The following is a 23,879-nucleotide window of genomic DNA, read 5'->3' on the forward strand; positions in this document are numbered from 1 at the left end:
TATAATTGCAAGTGTTTGATTCAGAAATGTTATTTAATTTATATAGGAGTCTAATTCTACTAGTCGTTAGACCTAATTAAAATTAAAAAAAAAAAATTATAATAGTTCGATGCAATTCTAAGATTAATTTTGTTTTGAGAGTTAATTATACATAGTTTGACAATTGTATTACAAAACACATTCAGATTTGTTATTTTTCAAAACAGATTAATTAAATTAATCGTTTTTAAAGAATACTCCACTAGGTAATTGAATAAGATTATCTCTTGTTTTAACTTTTTAGTCTTCAAAAAGACATTTAGAAATTTGTCATTTCCATCATTTTTTTGAAACTTTAACAATATTTTATGTATAAATGTATACACTCAAGAATACATCATTAAAGTAGGTACATTACAAATTTTGAAAAGTCAAAACTATAAGTAAACGGATGAAGATTCATTTCCCTGAACAACTGTTTCACTTTGTTAAAAAATGAAACAGATAACATTTATCGGCTGTATTTCAACCAGAAAAACTTTGGCGGTTATTTATTCTTTGTTGAGCTGGGTGTCGTGTCTCCGCTTGCATTAACTACCTTTTTTGTGTTTCGTTCTATTTAATTATTTAACGATACTAGACCGTCGAAGGTCCCGTCTTTTTTGAAAAATCGATTTTTTGAAAACGGGACATTGAATTTTTTTGAAATTTTGGTCTTATAATTTTTGAATTAAGGGTAAGTTCATGAAAAAAAATTATTTAATTTGTTGGAATTAGCATTGTTAATTGAGAAAAAGTGTAAAAAAGACAATTTTTACACTAAAAAAAAAAACAAATTTTGATTTTTGGTAGTTTGAAAAAAAAGTTTTTTTTGTTATAACTTTAGAACTAAGGGTGGGCTAACGAAATAAAGTGATGTAATTTGTCGGAATTATCATGGTTAATTGAAAAAAGTGTAAAAATTACAGTTTTTACACTGAAAAAAAAACAAATTTTGATTTTTAAGAGGTTTGTAATTTGAAAAAAGTTTTTTTGTTATAACTTTTGAACTTAGGGTTATTTGTTGGAATTACCAAGGTTAGTTCAGAAAGGTCTAAAAAGTTATTTTCGTGTACTGAAACAGAAATCACTTCACACCATTTTATATTTATTGTTACTTTTTAAAAATGTTTAGATAAAATTTACTAAGCATTTAGATTTTCTAGGTTCTTATATGGCAAACCAAAATAATCACTGGAAAAAATATTTTTATGTTGTGGTTTTTAAAGCGAAATGTCAACTTAAGCTTCTTAACAGGAATGTTTTATGGACTACATTCGATCAAGTAAAAATTCTTAGTCAAATTAATAACATTTGAGGCGCAATGCAAATACCAGTCAATTTAATTGTTCTTAATTATAAATTAAAAAAAGGTTACTGTGGTGTATGCGTACTTTTTTTTGTATGGTGAATAAAAATAAATTCTTCTATAATTTTTAATCTAAGCGTAGGATAGCGAAAATAAAAGTTGGGCTATCCTGGGCTAAACTTGGGCAAACAAACCATGATCCTGAACTTTGCAGACAATTTGTCTGCTGAGGTTTGGGCAGCCACCAAAGTCGCAAAACTGGTCTGATTTTGAAAAATTAAACGGCATTCGCTTAGTTAAATAAAAATCTAGGGGTGATATTTTTTAGTTTTTTTTTTATTTGTCTTAAGAAAAAAGTTATGGCCAAAAAAACGCAAAAAACACCAAAAAATTAATTTAAAAATTTTTGGACTTTCGTCACCACTGTAATAATGGACACATTTTTATAAAATAAACGCCATTCGCTTCGTTAAATACAAATCTAGGGGCAATATTTTTTATTTTTTTTTTTTATTTGTCTTAAGAAAAAAGTTATGGCCAAAAAAACGCAAAAAACACCAAAAAATTAATTTAAAAATTTTTGGACTTTCGTCACCACTGTAATAATGGACCCATTTTCATAAAATAAACGCCATTCGCTTCGTTAAATAAAAATCTAGGGGCGATATTTTTTAGTTTTTTTTTTATTTGTCTTAACAAAAAAAGTTATGGCCAAAAAACACAAACCCACCAAAAAATTAATTTAAAAATTTTTGGACTTTCGTCACCACTGTAATAATGGACACATTTTTATAAAATAAACGCCATTCGCTTCGTTAAATACAAATCTAGAACGATATTTTTTATTTTTTTTTTTATTTGTCTTAACAAAAAAGTTATGGCCAAAAAACAAAAAACACCAAAAAATTAATTTAAAAATTTTTGGACTTTCATCACCACTGTAATAATGGACTCATTTTCATAAAATAAACGCCATTCGCTTTGTTAAATAAAAATCTAGGGGCTTTATTTTTTAGTTTTTTTTTATTTGTCTTAACAAAAAAGTTATGGCCAAAAAACACAAAACAGTGGTGACGAAAGTCCAAAAATTTTTAAATTAATTTTTTGGTGGGTTTTGTGTTTTTTGGCCATAACTTTTTTGTTAAGACAAATAAAAAAAAAAACTATAAAATATCGCCTCTAGATTTTTATTTAACGAAGCGAATGGCGTTTATTTTATGAAAATGGGTCCATTATTACAGTGGTGACGAAAGTCCAAAAATGTTTAAATTAATTTTTTGGTGTTTTTTGTGTTTTTTGGCCATAACTTTTTTGTTAAGACAAATAAAAAAAAAACTAAAAAATATCGCCCCTAGATTTTTATTTAACGAAGCGAATGGCGTTTATTTTATGGAAATGGGTCCATTATTACAGTGGTGACGAAAGTCCAAAAATTTTTAAATTAATTTTTTGGTGTTTTTTGCGTTTTTTTGGCCATAACTTTTTTGTTAAGACAAATAAAAAAAAAAACTAAAAAATATCGCCCCTAGATTTTTATTTAACGAAGCGCATGCCGTTTAATTTTTCAAAATTAGACCAGTTTTGCGACTTTGGTGGCTGTCCAAACCTCAGCAGACAAATTGTCTGCAAAGTTCAGGATCATAACAAGCCAGGGTTTTAAACTAACGATTTTTTCACAGGAAAAAAAAAATCACAAATTTTTCGGTTTCTGATAGGAAAAAAAGTTTTTTGTTGTATCTTTTGAGAAAATAGTGGAATAAAGAAAAAAAAGTTGGGATATCCTGGGCTAACGTTGGGCAAACGAACCACAGTGCAAAACCAACAATTTTAACTCTGAATAAAAAAAAAATATTTTTTGTGATTTTTGAGGTGAAAAAAAATAATTCCGTTATAATTTTAGAACTAAGGGTGGGCTAGCGAAAAAAAAACTTGGGCTAACCTTGAGCAATCGAATCAGGCAGGCTTGAAAAAAAATTTAGCATTTAGGGGTGCCAACTTCACATAGCGCAGAAATATTGAGTCTTTTAAGAGAGCCCTTGTTAGCGTTGTTGGCAGGTGCATCTCAAGAACTGCGGTTAGGCAAATAATAAGTTTAAATAAGTAAGAAATTCAATCTCTAAATTATTTTAAAAAATATTAGCGCGTTCTCATTTGGTGTAAGTTTGTCCTTGTATCAGTATTTATGACTAGACTCTTGGTATAACCAACTGCGTACCTACCCAAATTCTATAATGATCCCAAGCAACGGGTTGCGAAGGGAGCGTGCGCCACATTTTCACCTCCTTATATTTTCAAAACAGCTCTAACGATTTTCATTAAAAAAAATACATGCGACAGATAAGACAGATGTGAGATTTTAATTTATTTGTGAATTTAAGCAATATTCATGCAATTTATTTAAAATTTTACAATCTTTTTAATTACCTAAGTAAATTGAATATTAACTCAAGTTTTTATATTTTTCTCATTTTCTTTAAACTCTTCCAAACATTTAACTATTTCATATGCACATTCACATCGGTCATTAAGTTTAATTAATCTACTAGCACAAGAATGCATTTGCTTATAACTTTTAAGTTCATTTTCATCCATGTCTTCTTCCAATTCTTCACTGAACCTCACGATACATCCAATCGTTAAATTCCTAGATTCAAAAATGCAAGCAGAATAACATTTAAGATTCGGTTGTTTTTCAACAAGTTGTTTTGTATATTCAAAGCCTTTATCATCATTTGTATATTCTAAAGCTTCTTCCATTGTTACACCTTCTTCAAGACATCCACTTTGTTCAATATAACTTTGTTGTTCTTCCAAGGAATTAGATGATTCATTTTGAAAACACTGTTATAAAAAATATAATAGAATTTAAATAATCTTTTTTTTTAATTCTTGCATTTTATTGTTATTATACCTGAACTTGAGCGGAAATTAAAATTGCAAATAAAGTTAGAACCACGCTCAACATTTTTATAAAATCAAGTGTTTGATTCTGAATTATTGTTTTATTTATAAAGGTCTATTGTCAGTCAGACTAAGAATAAAAAAAAAGTTATAATAGTTAGATGCATTATTAAGATTAATTCTGCTTTGAAAGTTAATTAAATACTTTAACAATTTTATTTCGAAAAACAATAAGAATTTTTTTGTCAAAACACAAATTTATCATTTATAATTAATAATCCAATACATTGGTAACTAGTAATTGAAACAAAACACAAATTATTTCTTATCAGGATTTGGTAACTCAAAAAAAAAGGTTTGCAAAAAAAATTAAAATACCTTGCAGAACAGGTGGAACGATACTTGCATAATTAAATAAAAAATTTAATGCAACGCTTAGAAATATTGATTTATTTTCAAGAAAGCGAAACTACGGCACGCATGATGAAACTTTAAGGATAGTTTTAATCTCATAAAACCTCCAGGATGTTTGTAATAACTTCATAGATTTATTTTTTGTAAAATTGCTAAAGTAGCTGCAGCTGTGTTTTCTGTTTGTGTAAACAAAAGTGGTATTGCACTGTGGTTCGTTTGCCCAACGTTAGCCAAGGATAGCTCAACTTTTTTTTTTCTTTATTCCACTATTTTTTCAAAAGATTTTTTTGTTCCTGTGAAAAAATCGTTAGGGTAAAAGCGTAGTTTGTTTGCAAAAGGTTAGCCCAGGATAGCCCAACTATTATTTTCGCTTTCCTACCCTTAGTTGAAAAATCATAGAAGCAATATTTTCTTATTCAATTAAAAAAAATTAAAAAATAGTACGTATACACCACAGTGACCTTTTAAATTTATAATTTAGAAAAAAGTAAGACTCAACAAAAAATACATCCAACCTATACAGAAGTAGACTTGACCCATTTATTCTGAATCCCTCAATTCTTACTTGATTGAATGTAGTCAATATAACATTCCTGTTAAAGAAGCTTTAAGTTGATTTCTTTTATTATACACCTTACAAACCATTTATTTTTTTGGTTTGCCATATGATCATGCTTAGTATAATCTATCCAAACTTTTTTTTTTAAATTAGCAAAACAACAAATCTAAAATGGTGTGTTTCTTTTTCAGTACAATAAATAGTTCTTTTTAAACCTTTCTCAACAAACCATGGTAATTCCAACAAATTCCATCACTTTTTTTCGTTAGCCAGCCCTTCAAAAATTATGACAAACATTTTTTTTTTTTTTCAAAATACCAACGTCTTAAAAAAGACGTAGGTACAGAAAAAAAGTGACGTAATTTGTTGAAATTACCATAGTTAGTTGAGAAAAAGTGTAAAAAAGACAATTTTTACACTGAAAAAAAAAAAACAAATTTTGATTTTGAAGAGGTTCGTAATTTGAAATAAGTTTTTTGTCATAATTTTTGAACAAAGAGTAGGCTAACGAAAAAACCAAGAAGGTTTGAAAAAAAATTAGCATTTGGGGGTGCCAACTTCACATAGCCTTTAAATAGAATACATACTTAGAAATTAACTTTATTTAGCATTCTGATAATAAAACCTTTTATATGATATATGTATAACACTTGCTTAAATTACTAGAAAACAAATGTGAAGATCGTTTGCCGATGGCCAACCACAATTGGGCAAGTACGGTCATCTCAGTTTTACATTTTGACATGGTTGGCTTTAAAAAAATGTTACTTTTTTTGTGGGCTTCGTACAGATATGATTAAGACATATTATTAAAGCCGAAATGGTAAGCTTTCCAATTATATAAAATTTATTGTTCATGTTTTATAAAAAAAAATGGATAAAAGGGTGATGGAAGCTTGATTTTTTTTTTTTTTTTATGAAAACTAGTGGCATTAAAAAATGTTTAGCTCCTTTTGTAGATGCCATAGAGACATGATTTAGGTAAATATTTTGAGCTGAAATAATAAGTTTCCACATGGTATAAAATGTTTAGTAGGTTTTTATATAAAACCATTGACAAAATGTTGTGTAAGGTTAATTCTTTACGTTTTTCCCATGAAAATATAAATGATTTTAATAAATCTTTACACAACGTATATAAAAAAAAAAACTCAGCCAACTTGAAGTGCGTATAACTGAAGACAGCTTGCTAAGCACCCAGAAAAAGTTTAGTATTGTAACAGTGCAATAACAATACCCGTTACATTCGATAGATATTAAACCGAAAAGTAGGTACACAAAAATTTGCTAAGTTGATTATACAACCTTGGCCAAAAGTATTAGGCACCCCAAAAAAATGCTTTCTTGAATACTGGAAGTAAGTTATGATCACAACATTTACATTATTCTTTATTTGAACTATTGTTAGCCCTTTTCAATGATTAATTAACAATTTAAGCTTAAGTAACTTAGACCCAACAAAAATAATCACACAAAGCTTTGTAACAAAACTATTTAACTATAATTACGTTCAAAAACAATGGACAGTACCTAATCAGTAGATTTCATCAAAAAATTATAGCTTTTTTTCAAAATCACACCAATTCAAACTTCACTTCCTATATAAATTAAACAAACTTTAAAATAAAACACATGCAGTTGCATTTAGAAAAATGTTTAGAGAGGTTCTAACTTTATTAGTACTTTTGCTTATCGCTCAAATTCAGGTATAAATAAAAAAAATTAAATAAAGCTTTAAAATGTCTAATCTAGATTTTTTTTAACAGAGTTTTCCAAATGAATCATCTGAATCATCTGAATATAATCCATATCAAAAGCGAAAAGATTTCGAACAAAGTGGATGTCTTGAAAATGAAGATGTAGAAATTGACGAACTTCTTGATTCCTTATCGAGAGATAAGGGCTTAGAATATGTAAAACAAGCATTTGAAAAGAATCCGAAATTGAAATGTTTCACAAGTTGCTATAATGAATATTTAGATATATTATATGGATGTTCAGTGCATTATAACGAAGATATGAAAAAGATTTTAGAAACTGGACCTTTGCAGAAAATATTCGACAATTTTGAAAATCGTACAAGTTCTGAAGTTGACCGCTGTGAGTGTGGATATCAATTAACTTTGTCTTTTATGGAATTTGATTATAATGAAAGTGAAAATTAAAGAAACTTTTTTTTTTATTTTGGTCATATGAATTCATGAGAATCAACAAGAACGAACATTTTAGATCATCATTGAAATTATAACAACCGAATAAAGAATAAAAGAATTATTTACAATATTTTCTATTATTTTTATTCTTCAATTGTATTATATTTTAAAATTTTTCTAACACATTCCACAAAGAAAAAGGCACACGCGCATTGATCCATGTAGTACACTGGTGATAAACATTCATTTGCAATACGAACTTGATATTCCTCTTGAATATTTAAACTTGTAGCATTTATTTCACATTTGTTATATAAAACACCTAATTTCAGTAAAACACATGACAGATAACATTTTATAAGTCCATCTTCTTTGACAAGATATAAGGAAAATTTATTATTAATTTTACCTTTACCCTGCCTGTGAGTTGGTGTTTGACAGCCAAAACTTGAGCAACCCCTAAGTAGTAAAGGATGTTTTTTAAGTGATGGAAACAAAAATACCTATAAATAAACTTTCCATTTAAAATCTATACATTTCTCCATAAATACTAAACTTCTATCCTAATACCTACCTATAACATTATTACTGGTTTTTGATTGGGTACCACTTTTAAAACTGATTTTTTTCGATAGTAAATATTCATGTTTTTTTTTCACCCAAAAATATCACTTTTTCACTCAAAAGGTTATTTTATTTTTGCTTTTAATGACAAATTGAGCTTTGGTACGACAACCGTTCTTAGACGTTATTAATGAATCATTGGCTTTTTGGGACTCATAACAGAATTTACTTCCTCTTTGAAAAAAACACCCTTTCACCCAAAATTATTTTATGAAGCTTTTAAATTCTTGATTTCTATCTCAAAGGCAATGCTGTTATCAAATTTTACTAGGGTGGTTCATCAATTTCTTTTCCGATAAAGAAACATCTCTTAACCTGATATTCTTAAGACTCTTGCTTCCAATTTGAAAAGTAATATAATTGCTGAATTTACATTATTATTACGTAGTTTTTACAATAGACCCAAATTTTCCCTATAAACTTAAAAAAAAACACCCACTCACATGAAAAAAATCAGTAGACTAATTTTATTCGTAATTCCCAAGGTAAAGACAAAATTTTTAATAAAATTCGTAGGGTTACCATTTATACCATTGATTTTTTGAAACTTATTTCGGATTTTCTTTATTTCTGAAAATAACACTGGGGTACAATTTTTGTCATAGTATTTTTTTTTTTGTACTATTCATTTCTTAAATTTTGTTTTTATTTAATTCTGAGAAATTTACATGTGAGGTTGAATCTTTCGAAAAAAACACTCTTTCATCTTGGATATTTAAAAAAAAAAATGTTTGGTTTTTGAGTAGGTATCGTACCAACTGAAACACTTTCATTGAATTTCACAGGTATAAAAAAAAATTTATTAAAAACAATCATTATTCATGAAAAAAGTGAAAAAATCAAATTTTTTTTTTTCTTACACCATTAAATCCATTTTTTATATAAATCTTACAACATGTTAAAGCCTATTGTTTCAGCTAAAAATATTCATACCAACCATGTCTACACGACATCTAAAAAAAGATCTAGAATATTTTGAACCCAATCAATTTTCATCAAGAAAAAGCAAGAAAATCAATCTTCTTTTTCTTCAATCACCTTCAAGTCCATTTTTTTAAATTACAACCTAAAATAAATTTTAAAGTGAATCTTCGAAGATTCACTTTATTTAAAAAGAAAGGTCACGGAATAAGGAAGTATTTAAAATAAATTTTATATCATCTGAAAGCTTATTACTTACTGGTGGCTGGTCATGGGCAACAGATGCCCACAGGTGTTTTGAGGTACTTCTGAAGTTTTTTTAATTTAACATTGTGCAGCTTGTAGTTAATGTACCGCTATGTGTGATATATCAAAAGAAAAGTTATATGATCAACATGATCAATAAAGTTAAATCATATTTGTTTGTGCTACGGATGAAAAGAAAGAACGTTTAACAAAATAGAACTTTATTTTACCGTTATCTCAGGTAATACGAAATTGATTGAAATTTTGCACAAATATAGTGCCTATTATCTATCTACAGTATGAATTTTATTAACTTATCTGTTGAAGAAAAAAAGATAAAAATAAAAAACGGTTTTAAACGGACAAAAAAAATCTTTGTTTTCCCGTTTTTCGGTCAAAAATCATTTAAGAATACCAATTCTTTGCACATGCATGCACATGCACAGGTATTTTTCAAAAATTCATATTTCGAAAAGCAGAGACTTAAAAAAATCCGTAATAGACCCCTACACACAAACAATTTTGCTTCTGTAAAGCTTTACAGGTGCTTCTATAGCTTCTGTAAAGCTTTATAGAAGCAAAATTGTTATTTTTGTAATTTTCTTTTCACTATCCTTTGAATGGCATTTTCAAATTGTCAAAAAAAATTTTCCCTACCTATAATCACTACTTTGTCAAAGATCTACCTCATGTTTTAGTTTAAAAAAAAACATTTATAACTTTGTTTTTAAATTTTTTAGAAAGTTTTTCAATACCATTGTCAGCATAAAAATAAATTTATCTATCGATTAAAAAAAAACTCAACTTTCCCTACTACTACCCCTATTTACCCTATTAAATGATGGAATTTTTAAAAATCCTTCATGGCATGAATTAAAATTTTTGCCGCACTGCTAAAAATTTCAGGTGGAACGGGAGAAAATGGAGTCACTTTTTCGTGGATGCTGCCATGGTTCATCGATTTATAAGACGTTATCACGTCAAAAACATAATTTGTTTATTTCAAAATTACAAGTGGATAATTATAACCTCTTAAAAACAAGTCAATTGGAGAATTTTGTTAAACTTTGAACGTTATTCGATGCCAATCATAAAAAATGCATCAAATACTATTTCTGATGTTACTAGATTTCCCTTTTAATTAATAATTTAGTACCAAAAATTTTGAATGATTTCATACGAAGAGCAAATTCTTCCTTCCTTCTGACTTTATTACAAACCACATCAAGTTCAAATAAAATTGGTTACACCTACCTACTTAGGTACAATACTTAAAATGACACAATTTTAATTATTGCAGGTAGTTTATCTGAAATTCAATTCTAGGTTAATATAAAGAAAAATTAAAATAAAAAACCAAACAAAAAAATAAAAGAAATTGTATAAAGTAAATAAAAGAAAAAAAAAAAAACAAAATTGACCCACAAATCTCAAATAAAATAAAAATAAATCCAATTTCAAACTGTATTATTAAAGCCACAAATCTCCATGACATTCACTTTGCCAAGACAAAAAATAAACACAACAAGAAAAAAAAAAAACTAAAGAAAAAAAAAAAGAAGTTATCTTTGCAAAAGATAAAGAGTCCCGATAACAATGGGCCAAACGAGAGAAGAAAAAAAAAAGAGTGCTACGTGACGCCAAAAAAGTGTTACATAAATTACCCTAAATGCCACTCTCATGATTGTAAATGATGGTAATTTTTTGTTTAATGTTTATATATGTTCATTTCTTTCCAAAGAACTATTGTCAGTGTTGCCAAGTCATAAGGAAAGTTTTATTAACCCAGAACAAACCAAAAATCGATAGAATCTTTATTTGTTCATGAGGTGGTACATCGTATATCTCTTAATTATCTACTTCGGTCTCGAAAAGTTTGAGAACAATGACAAAACCACCGACTATGGTAACCCTGCCCACCCTCTAAAGAAAAGCAGCACTCTTCAGGTGAACCACATTCGAAGAAAATATGTAAACAAGGAAGGACACGACACAAAACTCGGAAGAGTCATGTTAGCATTTTGGCAATTTTGAAAATATTTACAAAATTCATTCACATTGTAACAGTATTTCGCAAAGTTGTAAGGTGCGCATCTGCGAAAGGTGCAAATACCTGAAACAGGTAAGGCGCGACCACGACCTCTAAGACAAAAGTTTCTAAATAACAATATAAACTAACTAAATCCGCCAAGATAAATCTGTCTGAAAGTCTAAATGAACAGGCACAAAATGTTACTCAAACAAAAGAACAAAACAAAAATGTGTCTCTTTCGCTTCTCTTGATGATGCGGTTCAGGTTCGGGTTTGGCTCAGGATGTACAGGAAATTTATTTCTTTTGCCAAAATCTTAATTAGCATACATACCCCAGCAGCAACAGCAGCGCCCTCTTGAATTTGTACAGAGGAATCTGTAGGAATTTAAGCTATGAGAACAGAAAGGGACAAGAAGATGCAACTGTGATTGTGCAAAGAGGCTCAGGGGGAACGAAATGCATTGCTAGAAGGTTGTAACTTGTAAGCCTTATTGATTTTAACAATTTTCACAAGCACTTTGCATTTGCCATCATCACTTTTAAGAGCAAGGGTGGTGGTTGGTTTGAGGCAAAAACCTGCAATTAGCACCTCGGCCCAGGAACTCGAACGAACCAAAGAGGTTCTACTTTATTTCAGTTTTCGTCTTTACGTCTTTTACCGTCTCCTCCATTGCAGCGAGATGGTGCGGACTTTTGGGCACGTTTGGCGGATTGGAAGATGTGCACATAGGCCACGGATGCGGGATGCTGAAATGTCTTGTTGGTTTGCTGCTGGTATTTCACTTCACGTTTATGCGATGATGAGGATGAGGATGCCCATGGTGTCGGTCGGTCGGTGGTGGTCGGTTTCGGTGTTGATGGTGGTGGTGGTGGTGGCGATATGGCGGCGCGGCAGCATGAAGAAGTGATCTTATTTAGCTTTCTAAGAATTTATCATCTGGAGGTCTTTTCCAGAGTTGTTGTATTGTATATAACATCGCATCGCACATCGGTCTTGCTTTTTTGGTTTTTGTTTGAGAATCCTGATTTCCGTATTAAATGGAAGCGGACAAAGAGTTATTTATGTTATTTCTTGTTTCTTTTTTTTTTTTTGTATTTGTCTTTTTTTTTTTGTTGGCTTTTCAAGACGTTTCTTATGTCATTGACTTTTCTGAGATTTGTTGCGGACTTTTCTGATGGTGCGAAGATGACTAATTTTGATGAAATTTCATCAAGAAGTTGGAGTAAAAAAATGATGCGAGTAATTTTTTTTTTTTTGGGGACTTTATTTTTGGTTGATGTTACTTCTTTTTTTGTTTGTATGTAATTAGTTTCGAGTGATTAAACACTTTTGTCTGGATGAGAGAGAATTTATAGTAAGCTTTGATTCATGTGCTTGTTTTTTGGTTAGTTCTTGGAATTTTTTATTCAATTAAATTAAAAATGAAAGACATAAGAAAATTTTTAGTGTCAATGTCTGAAATATAACTGCGAAATTGTGTTTTTGTGTATTTTATTATTTCCAAGAAAATGAGGACGTTTAATTTAGGGCCAATTTTCCAGTTCAAGGTTTAAGGTAGACCTGAGTTAATCCAACAAACTTGTGAATTTTCTTTCACTAACATTAATTTTTAGGAATTAACTAGGCCTCATAATTTATCTTAAAATATCGTATTTAATACAAATATCGACTTTTTAATGAAGGTTTAAAATTGGAATTGTATTCTGATTCTTCAATAAAAAAAGAATAAATCTTCACACATTTAAAATAATTTAAATTACATTTTATACTACATCTTGTAAATTTACATGAATATTTTGACATTATAAGAATGACCATTATCATTTTTGAAATATTTATATGACACATTCACAATAAACTCTTTTTCACCGCTAAACAATAATTTTATTTTCCTACCTTTCAGCTTACCGCGTATCTTGTTTGGGTTTTGCTGTTTTATAGTAAAAATTTATAGCAGCATTAAAAGATTAATTTTCTTCTTTTTTCGCTTTAACAAAGAGTTTAAAAATAAATTATGAACATAATTCTTTGAAAAAATAAAAAGGCTAATGATTTAGTACCTACCTTGAAGAGATTCAGATATTCTGGTTGTATAGTTACATAGAATATAGTGGTCATTATGACCATTACAAAGATCTAAGAATAGAAAAATGTCAATTAGACCTCAAATCGTTTAAGATTTTTTTGAAGAAGAATACTGAAGAAATGTTTTTAGGAATTTGTTTCAGGCGTAAGGCGATCTTGTCATGCCAGTATAGCCAGGTTAACAAGTTTGTATCAAATAAATTTTGAGTGCTTACTTGGCAAGTTTTCAAAATTGATAATTAAGGATTGATTGTCCGGTAAACAGTCAAAATTTAATTAATACAAAAATAAATCAAATTTTTAGAACTTAGTACATTTAATATCTTAGTCCTTTTTGTGCCGGGCGAACACCACGTTCCTGAGTAGAAAATCTCAAATCTTATATTTTTACCTTCGTTTAAACTTCAATTACCATTCTTTCAAATTTCGGGACGCTACGATAAATCAGAATTCAAAAATACTCTTTAATGCTTGACTATTGCTACGCTCATTTTCGCTGAATTATTATTCAGCGAAAATGGGCGTACCACTCCTCCTGAGTAGAATATGTCAAATTAAAGAACTTCTTCACTAGCAGCGAGCTAAGGTTAGAGCTGGCTGGAGAAGCTTGTTGGTTGAGGTCCACATCCACAATGGATCCACTTATTCCCTGGAAAATTAATTAATATACGAGTGAATAAAAAGAAAATGAAACTGCAAAATACTGAACAAAACTGAAAAAAATGACCGGACATGCAAATAAGAACCAGAAAAGAATAGAAAAATATCAGCTTTTAAACATAGAAATAGGCAAAGTGAGCTATCGATTTAAAAAATGTTTCTGTTGGAAAAATTGAGTTCAGAAGTTTTATCAGAGGGTAAAAAGGCCAGACGGAATAAAGGTACATCAAAGTGAAGTCGTATGAGTATGTGGAAAAATTCTTTCTGAAATCAAGATAAGGAATTCAATACTTCACCAAAGCGGATCAAACCAATCAAGGTTGGCAAAGTGAGGATGTAAGTCAAATTTGAGCTTGTGTCCGTGCTGTTGAAAGCAGTAGGTGATTATTTGGTCCGTACTCATTATGCAGATATGGTCGAAAGAAAAAATAACATCAAATCAAACCAATACCCATCCCAATTAATTGATTTCAAGGCCGCGTATGACAGTATCTGTATTTTCGTGAGACTTCGAGGCGTATTTTTTCGTAGGAGAGGGAAGGTCAACAAAACAGTGACAAAAATTTCTTATGGCAAATCCTCAGATGAATAATGTTTTTAACTATTATTTTTTGAAGCTGAATCAAATGTCAATGAAACAAGTCAATACGATTGCTTTAAGAAAAATTATTGTCGATTTAACGCAAGGTTATTGTTCTTTTACTACAACAGGTAAAATTTAACATTAGCTATGTTTTATTTTCCTCGTGATCCGGTTCAGATCATTAATTTATTTGCGAAACAATAACAAAATAAAATCCTTATTGTCCTTATATGGTCGAAAAAAATTAGTTTTCGATTTTTTAATGGGACACCATTATGTGGTATTTTTTTCCCATTTTAATATTAAAGTTAAGGGGTCGCTACCATTCACTAAAGATTTAAGTAAAAAAAATGATCTATAGGAGGAAAAACAATACAAAGTACACTTAAGACCCGATTTTTCAATCTTCTAATAAACAGTCAGTTAACTGTCTGACAAACAAAGATATTAGGCTCATAAGCAATCAGATAAAAACATTGAATTTTTCAATTTAGAAAGATCACTCAGTTAGCTATTCTACAGAATAACAAAAAAAAAAAAAATGTCAAATTCAAAAATACACAGAGAAAAATCGACCACATAAAATAGAACAAAAACAATAAGATTTCTCTATGGTTTTCATCCAAGAAGGAAACCTTATTAAAACAATCGGGTTTTCCTTATTGTTTTAAAATCTGCAAAAAAATAAAAAAAACGATGACCAGGCTGGGAATCGAACTGGAGACTTCAAATCATTAGTCGCCCACCTTACCACCTGAACCAACCTGCCATGAAAATATTGATCGCGATTTTTGTTCTAGTGCTAAGTTGCAAAAAAAATCAACTTTTCAGTCAAATTTTAATAAGATTTTCTCTATAAAAATAATAAGAAATCTCCTTAAAAAAACCTTATTAATCGTTGATTTTAATAAGATTTCCTTATGAAATGTATGGACGGTAAAACAATATGGCAATCTGTTAGTTTTTAGCGGGTCATATTTTTCTCTGTGTATTCAAAACTAAACGTCATTTTTATTTCGCTGTATTTTTATCAAAATTTCTTTCAAAACACCTAAAGATTTTGCTATTTTTTCAAAACTTTGAATTGTGGTATCGACCCCAAGAACGTATTTAAATTGGACCAAATTTCGCCCAATTTATATTTTAGACAGGAAGAACAAAATGAAAGGGCGTCCCATTAAAATTTCGAAAATTGATTTTTAAGAAGCACCCTAGTATATACGGTAAGTACCTTTACGATCTTTATTAAATCTTATCAGCAATGTTATGCAGCAATTATGTTACATTATGAAATTTGGCAATACCTTTACATATATAACAGAAACCAAGAACAAAAAGACTTTATAATATATATTTTGAAGGGTTGTTTTTTCGAAGAGGGAGTAAGTTCTGTAATAAGACCCAAAAAGCCATTCCGCATTAAATGATGAAGTAGTTCTTTTGATTTTTACATAAGCTAATGCATGTTTTAATTGTATAGCTGGATAGGTGAGAGTTCGGACCAATGTCAAGTCAAGAGTATGAGTGCCAAGAGTTACAGTTTCACAATTACTAGAAAGTCAGCGGTATTTTAAAGTTTTAGGTTCTGATACCAAAGTGAAAAATAGACATTTTTATCATAAAAAATTTAAATCTATAACTCTAAAGAATTTTGTGAAGGTTCTGGAAAGTTAGACTTCGATATTGATGCCGGTATCAAGCATAATGCATAACCTAACCTGTTTGAAGGGTTAACTTTATCAAAAGATCAATAATTTTCTAGGAAGTTATACTTGAATTTTTAATAGCTCTGACTAACTAGAATTTAGTTTAACTCTAAAATTAAAAGATATTACATGTCCATAAGTGGATTTTTAGTAGGTATAGGTACCTACTCGACTAGCATATAATAAAATTCAAAAATTTTCTATCAAGAAAGAAATCCAAACCTTTATCGCACGCAGTATAAAGGACCAACAAAAAATTTCTCTTAAAAATGCGTTTGCATACAACACGACCACTTTATGTACTGCGTACACAATTTTCAATTCGATTGCAGAATATGTTAGAATAGAATTCCCCTTTTAATAAACCTCGAAACTAGATGCCCATACAATTTTATATAGCTACGAATATATGCACATAAAATACAAGAGTCTAACTTTGTTACATTCCAAACATTACTAACTTGGTAATAAATGCCGCAAACAGGTATTGGCAACAAACCAGCCAAAATGGAACTACCTCCAGGCAACAAAACAAACACAAACACACACGCATTTATACTCAACTCGTATACATACCTGTAATCTAGAGACTTTTGTGGCCTTAACCATACGAAACATTCGAAGGTACATGCGATGCATCTCTTCTCTTGGTCAAGGCGTTGTTGATGATGGTTGAATTTCGAGTCGACTCAACTCGACCTACCAACTCTTTTTCTGCTAGTGGTGAGGTCCAGGTAGGTCTCGCTGGCTGGACACCATCCGCATATATTAACGTATAAATATCTACCTACCAGCTAACAGCTACACACTCAAATATACGCACATACTTATGGTGTAATAAAAAAATGCAATCAAACTTACAATATAGGCACTTAAAGTTCTCAACTTGATTTGGTACACCCATCAGATTCATCGCCGAACATCTTCGCGTCTTTGGGATTCGCTAGCGCGTCTTTGGCGATGTTGAACTCACATTTGCCCCCTTCTCGTTCTATAGCATCTAGCAGCTATTGGACAGAATCCCATTTGGAAACCCTAGAAACAACGAATAAATCTACACATTTTTGTATAACACGGAAAGATACTAAAAAGATTCCTGCTTCCACCGTTACCGCGTCGCTTCCTCGGCGCTGCCATCACCCGCCTCACCGCCGCAATGTCGTCATCTATACGTTCTTTTTTTTTCGCAAAACTCACATATATGCAGGTGTAGGATTTTGCGAAGCAGTCAGCACAGCGGACCAAGCCTCACGTAAATGTAGCTACATAGTTGTTTATAGTTGTTAGGCCCGCGCGTCTATGGGCGCATAGGTGGTAATGTACCTACATTAAAAAGTCCAAGTTGGCCACATGAGACTTCTCTTCTCGACTTGAACAAGCGTCAACAATATTGGTGGCACTATAGACTGCCGAAGACATTCCTTCCTACAAATAATGGATAATTATAAGAAACGCTGCCAATCTTCAGGTAGTTGTAACTTTCTTCAAACAAAACAACGAAACGAAGAGCTCCAAATGATGAGCATCACAATGAGAAGCCTAAAGGCGTTTCTCCCGCGTTCATCGGGGTATCGTAGCGGTCGGCAGAGTAGCATTTGGGAATATAACAAGAATTTTTTTCCATATTGTACAGGTCTTGTGTTTGCGCATTTGCAACAGCAAGCAAAATTTCTTCTTTCCTGAAAAGCTGAAAAATACATAAATGAGCGAGAGGCGATTAATGTTTGCTTAAAGTAATAGGTCTTGCGTGTCTAGGCGGTCTTTGAGGCACGTAAGATGCAAAGCAATAGCAACATCAACAGCAGCAGCCAAAATGGACACGCCTGACTTAAATAAAGCCCCAGAAGAGTAGGACCAATGTCTTGAGAATATAAGTAACAAGTAGGTATAAGTTGGAAAACACTTTAACGAAATGGGTCAGGCATTTAAGTTGTAAACGCCATCGCCACTCGCTAGTGTGTTAGATAAGTAAACAAAGTTTTAAAGCCTCTGCTTGCGTGATGCGTTTGACGACGCTGAGAAAAAGGTTTGCCTGGAATGTGTTTTTTTTTTTCTGTTAAATAGGGTAGCGTAAAACCGAAAAAAAGATTGGAATTTATTGCCAAAATGCCAACAAAGATGTAATGTTTATGAATTCGTCAACACAAAAACAACTCATAAATAAAAATTTACGCACAAGGCACAACTAGGAAAGTATAGGTAGTAATCTATGTTCGTCTGTAGGATCTTTATGAAATGATTGTTTTCGCATGTAAATTTTAAGTAACCTAGCAGATGAAATATTCAAATGGTAAAAAAAAACGATAGAATTTTTATATCAATACAATGTTGCAGATATTTTCAAATTGGACAAGTTGGAGAATTATATAGAATTGTTTTTAACAATTTACATCTTCTATCATACTTACTTATCCATTTAGGAACTGTGAAGCTCCAGATTTCTTTCCATTGTTCGCGTACCCTGGCATGATTTCTGCATTCGTTTATGTACCGATTGATCTGATATCCGAAAATCGCTTGGTTCTTGAAGCGAAGATTCGGACTTCCTTGTCTTGAACCTATATCGTATACGGTTCGTAAGCATTTTCGTCCATTCATTCAATTTAGCAGAATGAAATCTGCGTGTCTGAGCTTAATCGAAAGCTCGGCATAGCATAAGAAATTAAAAAATAAAATAGCAGCTTATCTTTGAGAGAATATTTCTTAAGCGTCCGAAACAATAACACTGCCCAACAGACACAAATTTTCATCATTTCTTACTAAATTGAGGGTGCTGATTGCGAAAACTACATTAGTTTTTCTCTAGCAGCTCTAAATTACCAACTCGAAACTACTAAATTCGATTTCAACGAATTTTTTTTTATGCAAAAGCATTTATATAACTTTAATATAAGCAAAAAATAAAATTTTGAAAAAAATTGATTTTTGGATTTTGAAAATAAAATTGGAAATTTTATTTTGAAAAATAAAATTTTCGAAATTTTTTTTTAAGTTTGGTTTAAGGTATTTATTAATAAAAGCTACAAAATTGCAAACCAACTTTAATTTAAAGTTTTTTTTTTTTTAAATTATTTATAAAAATTATATTTTTTTTTACTTTTTTTCTGAAAGTGCATTTTTGGGGCTCAACTTCATTTAAAGAATTGTTTTTTTTTTTTTCATTTGAAGTACGAACTTTATTCTTTATGACTTGTTTTTTTTTTTTAATTTTATTTTCATATGCATTAACTAAATATGTGTAAAAACGTATTAAAAATTTTAGCAATTTGAATTCTTAGAGCAAGTATGTGTGACCCAGTCGTGTATTTATTATAAGACGTGAACCATCGGAGGCGGTTTTTTTTTTTTTTTATTATTTTATTTTAACATTGTTAAAGAAGTTTTTTGTATTTTTGTTGTTATTAACGGGAAATGAAAAATCTCATATCAATCCATTAACTTTGGTCATAAACTTTTCTTTTTCATCTTTGATTCTTCTCATTTTAAATAGTTTTAATTTTTTGACATTACATATTTTATAAAAAAAAACCGAATTGAGTAGTATTTTTTCTTTTGTTTTTCTCAATAACTTTGAAATGATTAAATTAAAAGTTTTAGATCGATCAATGAACTTAAATTTGTACGTCTAACTTTTTTCGATAAGAAGTTTATTTTAGACCGAATCCAGAAATGGAAACGAAACAAAAGCACCAATTTTGCATCCACCTTTTTTTCTGTTTATCTCTGAGAGTTTGCAGTTTGCAAACATTTCTTCCTCTTCGACGTTTTTAAGATGTAGATGTAGAACGAATTTCTTGAACTCCACAATTCTTTCAATTCCTTTCCTCTTCTCATAAATAAAGTTGTATCACTGTCCTTTTTACTGAAAATGTTTTTACTTTAAGTTGTTAAAGTTATTACATCTATATTACGCTGAAATAGAAAAAAAAAAAAATGTCTCCCATTATATCATATACTTTTTAAGAATCGGTCACTGTGGTGTATACGTATTTTTTTTTTTTAAAGAATATCGTAAAAGTTGAAACAATTTTTTTTCTAATCCTTATCAAATGATGAAATTAGTGACACTTTATTGGAAATTGAGTGATGATTATAATTGCTTATTTGAAATTAAAGGGAAAAATTCACCACCGACCGGATTAATTTTACTTAAAACAATACACAAAAATATGTGTATCGATTTTTACGAAACTGAAAAAATTTTAAAAGCAATATGTTGTAGTTCCATTGAGAATTTGGACTCGAATTACTTTATAAATTTTATTAGCCTTAACGCCTTGTTTTAAGCTGCTACATAGCCTGCATGACTGCAAATTTTGAAGTTAGAAATAAGCCCACAATATATCTACTTGCAGTCTGTGACTGACACATGTCTTTTACAGAATTTCTCAAAAGAAGCGGTATCGATCATTTCTTTCAACTTCATACGGACAAATATGTACATTTCGGGAAAATTTATTTTATTCTTTGTGCAAATATCGTTTTTTAAATAGCAGCTTAACTCGATCTGATACTTATCTTTAAGCTTTAAAGATGCCATAGCTAGATCGAAAGTATTTCTGGGTCCATGTTTACTTAAACTTCTTTTAGCTTGAAGTAAATATAATAAAGTCTTCCATATTGTACCTGGATATCGGTTAGAGCTTGATGAATATCTTTCCACAAATTCCTTATCTGTACCTACCTAAAGTTTTTTTTATTCACAATTTTAAAAAATCAGAATTTTATGAATTATACAATAATTGACGACTGTCAAAAGACAAAGCTACTCTGCGAAACCTTTTTCAATAATCCAAAAGGAATGGTAGATATATTCCTGTATACCAAACGAGGTCACGCATCGCATAAATATAAACAATTCTTCTTTGATTTGAAAATATTTCTAGAGAAAGAAACTCTTCCGCCACTTCAAAAAAAAAAAAAAAAACAAGCCAAAGTAAAAAAAAAACCCCACACACCCAAATGCTTTGTATTGTTACCTCATTCTTCAGCTTATATCCCTACAGTCACTTTTTTCCCTATGTTTTCTTTTTCCAATTTAGAATAAAAGTACCAGGAGAGTACCTATGAGATTTCGTTTACATGACGTATTACACAATCCCAGCAACAAAGTAAGAGACAACACAGAAAGCCAAACACAAGTATGAAAAAACCGTGGAAACGTAAACTTTGAACTTAAAGGAGATAAAAGTCACAGATTCCCGCATCAGATACATCTTATCTCTCAGAGATGTTAACGATATCCTTCCCGCAGCCAGTAACACCTAAGAACTCGGCAAACATTTCTCCAAATTTTCCAGTCCCTTTAAAAAAGTAGATAAGCGAGACGCGAGACGCAACAGAAACGCGAAACCAGGAGCTTTGAGTCTGAAAGTAACAAGAAGGTCTTAGATGCTGCCTAGTTACAATAATCCATTACAAGTTGCGCCCCGGTGGTGTTGGGCGGGTGGCAAAGAGGATATTCCTCAGCTAAAGTATATGTACCGTCTTCCATAACCCACCCACGGTCGTTCGGTCGTCGGTCGCGCGGTGTTTAAAGGCCTTAAGGTTTGTTTTACAATCTTCTAAGTTTTTTTTTTTTCTCTTTCTATTTTGTTGTCCTCCGAGACGTTTGTTGGTTGTTACACAGGCCTAGACCTAGGTTTTTTTTTTTTTTCAAAAGTGTTCCGGAGAGGAAAATCTCATCCGCAATATAGGTAAATTATCCTGAATAATGAAAAAAAAAAATGTGTGCTTGGTACTGGGTCTGGGACTACTCTGTTGTGTTGCCTGCCATTTTATATACAGATTCATACGGGCACTTGTGCACGCACTTGATGTTATTAAGAGCGATGCGGCTCATGTTGGATAAACATACACGACACGAACGTGAACGTGTACACATGATGAACAAAATGGGTTGCAAGAGGGTTCGGGGGCGCAAGGAAGAGGAGTATAGACGTTAACTGGAATTTGGAATCCCTACAAAATAGTCAGGAGCATCAACACGTTTTTCTGTTAAAAGTGGTGGCAACTGGCAACAGTGTATAGAATAGACTTTATAGAGCTGCTTACATTTTCAGTGTCAGTGTTGTTAGGAAATATTGAAATATTTATAGGGTGCATTACCTTGAAATATAGTTATAACACCAATAAATTTAGTTTACCTACTTGGTTTTATCTTTAGAAGTTCAGTTTTTTTTTTTGTCAAAGTGTTATAACATGCTCCTTTTGGACCTCCAGCAGTTTAGGTTCATATGATCATCAATTTTTAAACAACATAACTGGTAACTGGTTGGTAATAATTACAACTTAGTCTGAGGTATTTACTAATAAGGTTCAATGAGGGAATTTTAGACACTGAAGGTGTTTAGTTTCCAGTTAAGCCAACGCTCGGAATCCTGATTAGTTAGTTGGCTTAAAGAGATGAACACGTTAAAAATTTCGAAAACTGCGAAGGTTATAAGTTAGAAATAAACTGATAATGAGTTATTATAGCAGCCAAAGAGACCTGAAAATAAAAGAAAGAAGGCAAAATAATCTTAATCCAGCAGAGGTAAGTAAGCCTTAGTTTGTATTTGTAACCCTTTAATGCTTTCACTGTCTTTTGTACTCATCAGTTCATTTTTGTCTTATTTTGCCAACTTTGAGGTGAGTTTCGTAAATCGAAGAAAATCTTGAAACTAAATTTCCATAAATCATAACCACATAAAATTTCTTTTTATCTCCAGTTGAGATTATTTCGCTTAAAGCCTGGTAAGCAGCTGAAGCGAAACGAAAATAATTCCAAGTCTCCAAAGCAGTGGTTTACGTTAGGTTTGCGAGGCCTCAGGGCTAGACTAAATTTTGGGGCCCCTTTGATATACAAAATAAGAACAAATAAAAAAGTACGTATACGCCCTACTCTTTTTACTTGCGATATAGGTACTATATATCAAGTTATGCATTCGTACAAAAAAAAAGTTGAGATGACATTTTTCCATGACATTACGATGGTAGACAATGCCGTCCCGGTCCCGGAAGTCCGTCTGTCTGTCTGTCAGTCTGTCAGTCTGTCAGTCTGTCAGTCTGTCAGTCTGTCAGTCTGTCAGTCTGTCAGTCTGTCAGTCTGTCAGTCTGTCAGTCTGTCAGTCTGTCAGTCTGTCAGTCTGTCAGTCTGTCAGTCTGTCAGTCTGTCAGTCTGTCAGTCTGTCAGTCTGTCAGTCTGTCAGTCTGTCAGTCTGTCAGTCTGTCAGTCTGTCAGTCTGTCAGTCTGTCAGTCTGTCAGTCTGTCAGTCTGTCAGTCTGTCAGTCTGTCAGTCTGTCAGTCTGTCAGTCTGTCAGTCTGTCAGTCTGTCTGCCTGTCTGTATAAGGAGCTAGAGCCTAAACGGATGGACCGATTGATGCCAAACTTGGTATGTAGCGTTATTTGGCGACTCTCCAGAGGGGTTTTTGGAAATAATTTTTTTGGACCAAAAATAACGGTACTTGTCATATATATATATAATTGAAATATCTCGAAAACGGCTCCAACGATTTTGTTTAAAAAATTCAAATGTTAGTTTTAAGCTAAGTATCTTTTAATGAAAAATTTTAGTTTTGAAAATCATTATTAACGGTACCTGCCATAGAATCGTTTTTTTTTCAAATCCAATTATCTCCGAAAGTGCGTATTGGATTTCAACGAAACTTTTTGTGAAAAAGCAT

At 31.1% G+C, this 23,879-nt stretch overlaps 1 protein-coding gene across 1 annotated transcript; it reads right to left on the reverse strand.

Annotated features, from left to right (window-relative positions):
• Positions 1 to 3,748: 3,748 nt before the first annotated feature.
• LOC129916771 (uncharacterized) lies at positions 3,749 to 4,338 on the reverse strand. The gene is made up of 2 exons (XM_055996907.1): positions 4,239 to 4,338; positions 3,749 to 4,168 (listed from the first exon to the last, which is right to left on the reverse strand). The coding sequence occupies exons 1-2, from the start codon at positions 4,290 to 4,292 to the stop codon at positions 3,773 to 3,775; spliced, it is 450 nt and encodes a 149-aa protein (XP_055852882.1). The 5' UTR covers positions 4,293 to 4,338; the 3' UTR covers positions 3,749 to 3,772.
• Between the last annotated feature and the right edge of the window lie 19,541 nt (positions 4,339 to 23,879).

Source organism: Episyrphus balteatus, chromosome 3 (assembly GCF_945859705.1).
Source record: "Episyrphus balteatus chromosome 3, idEpiBalt1.1, whole genome shotgun sequence".
Classification (NCBI taxonomy): Eukaryota; Metazoa; Arthropoda; class Insecta; order Diptera; family Syrphidae; genus Episyrphus; species Episyrphus balteatus.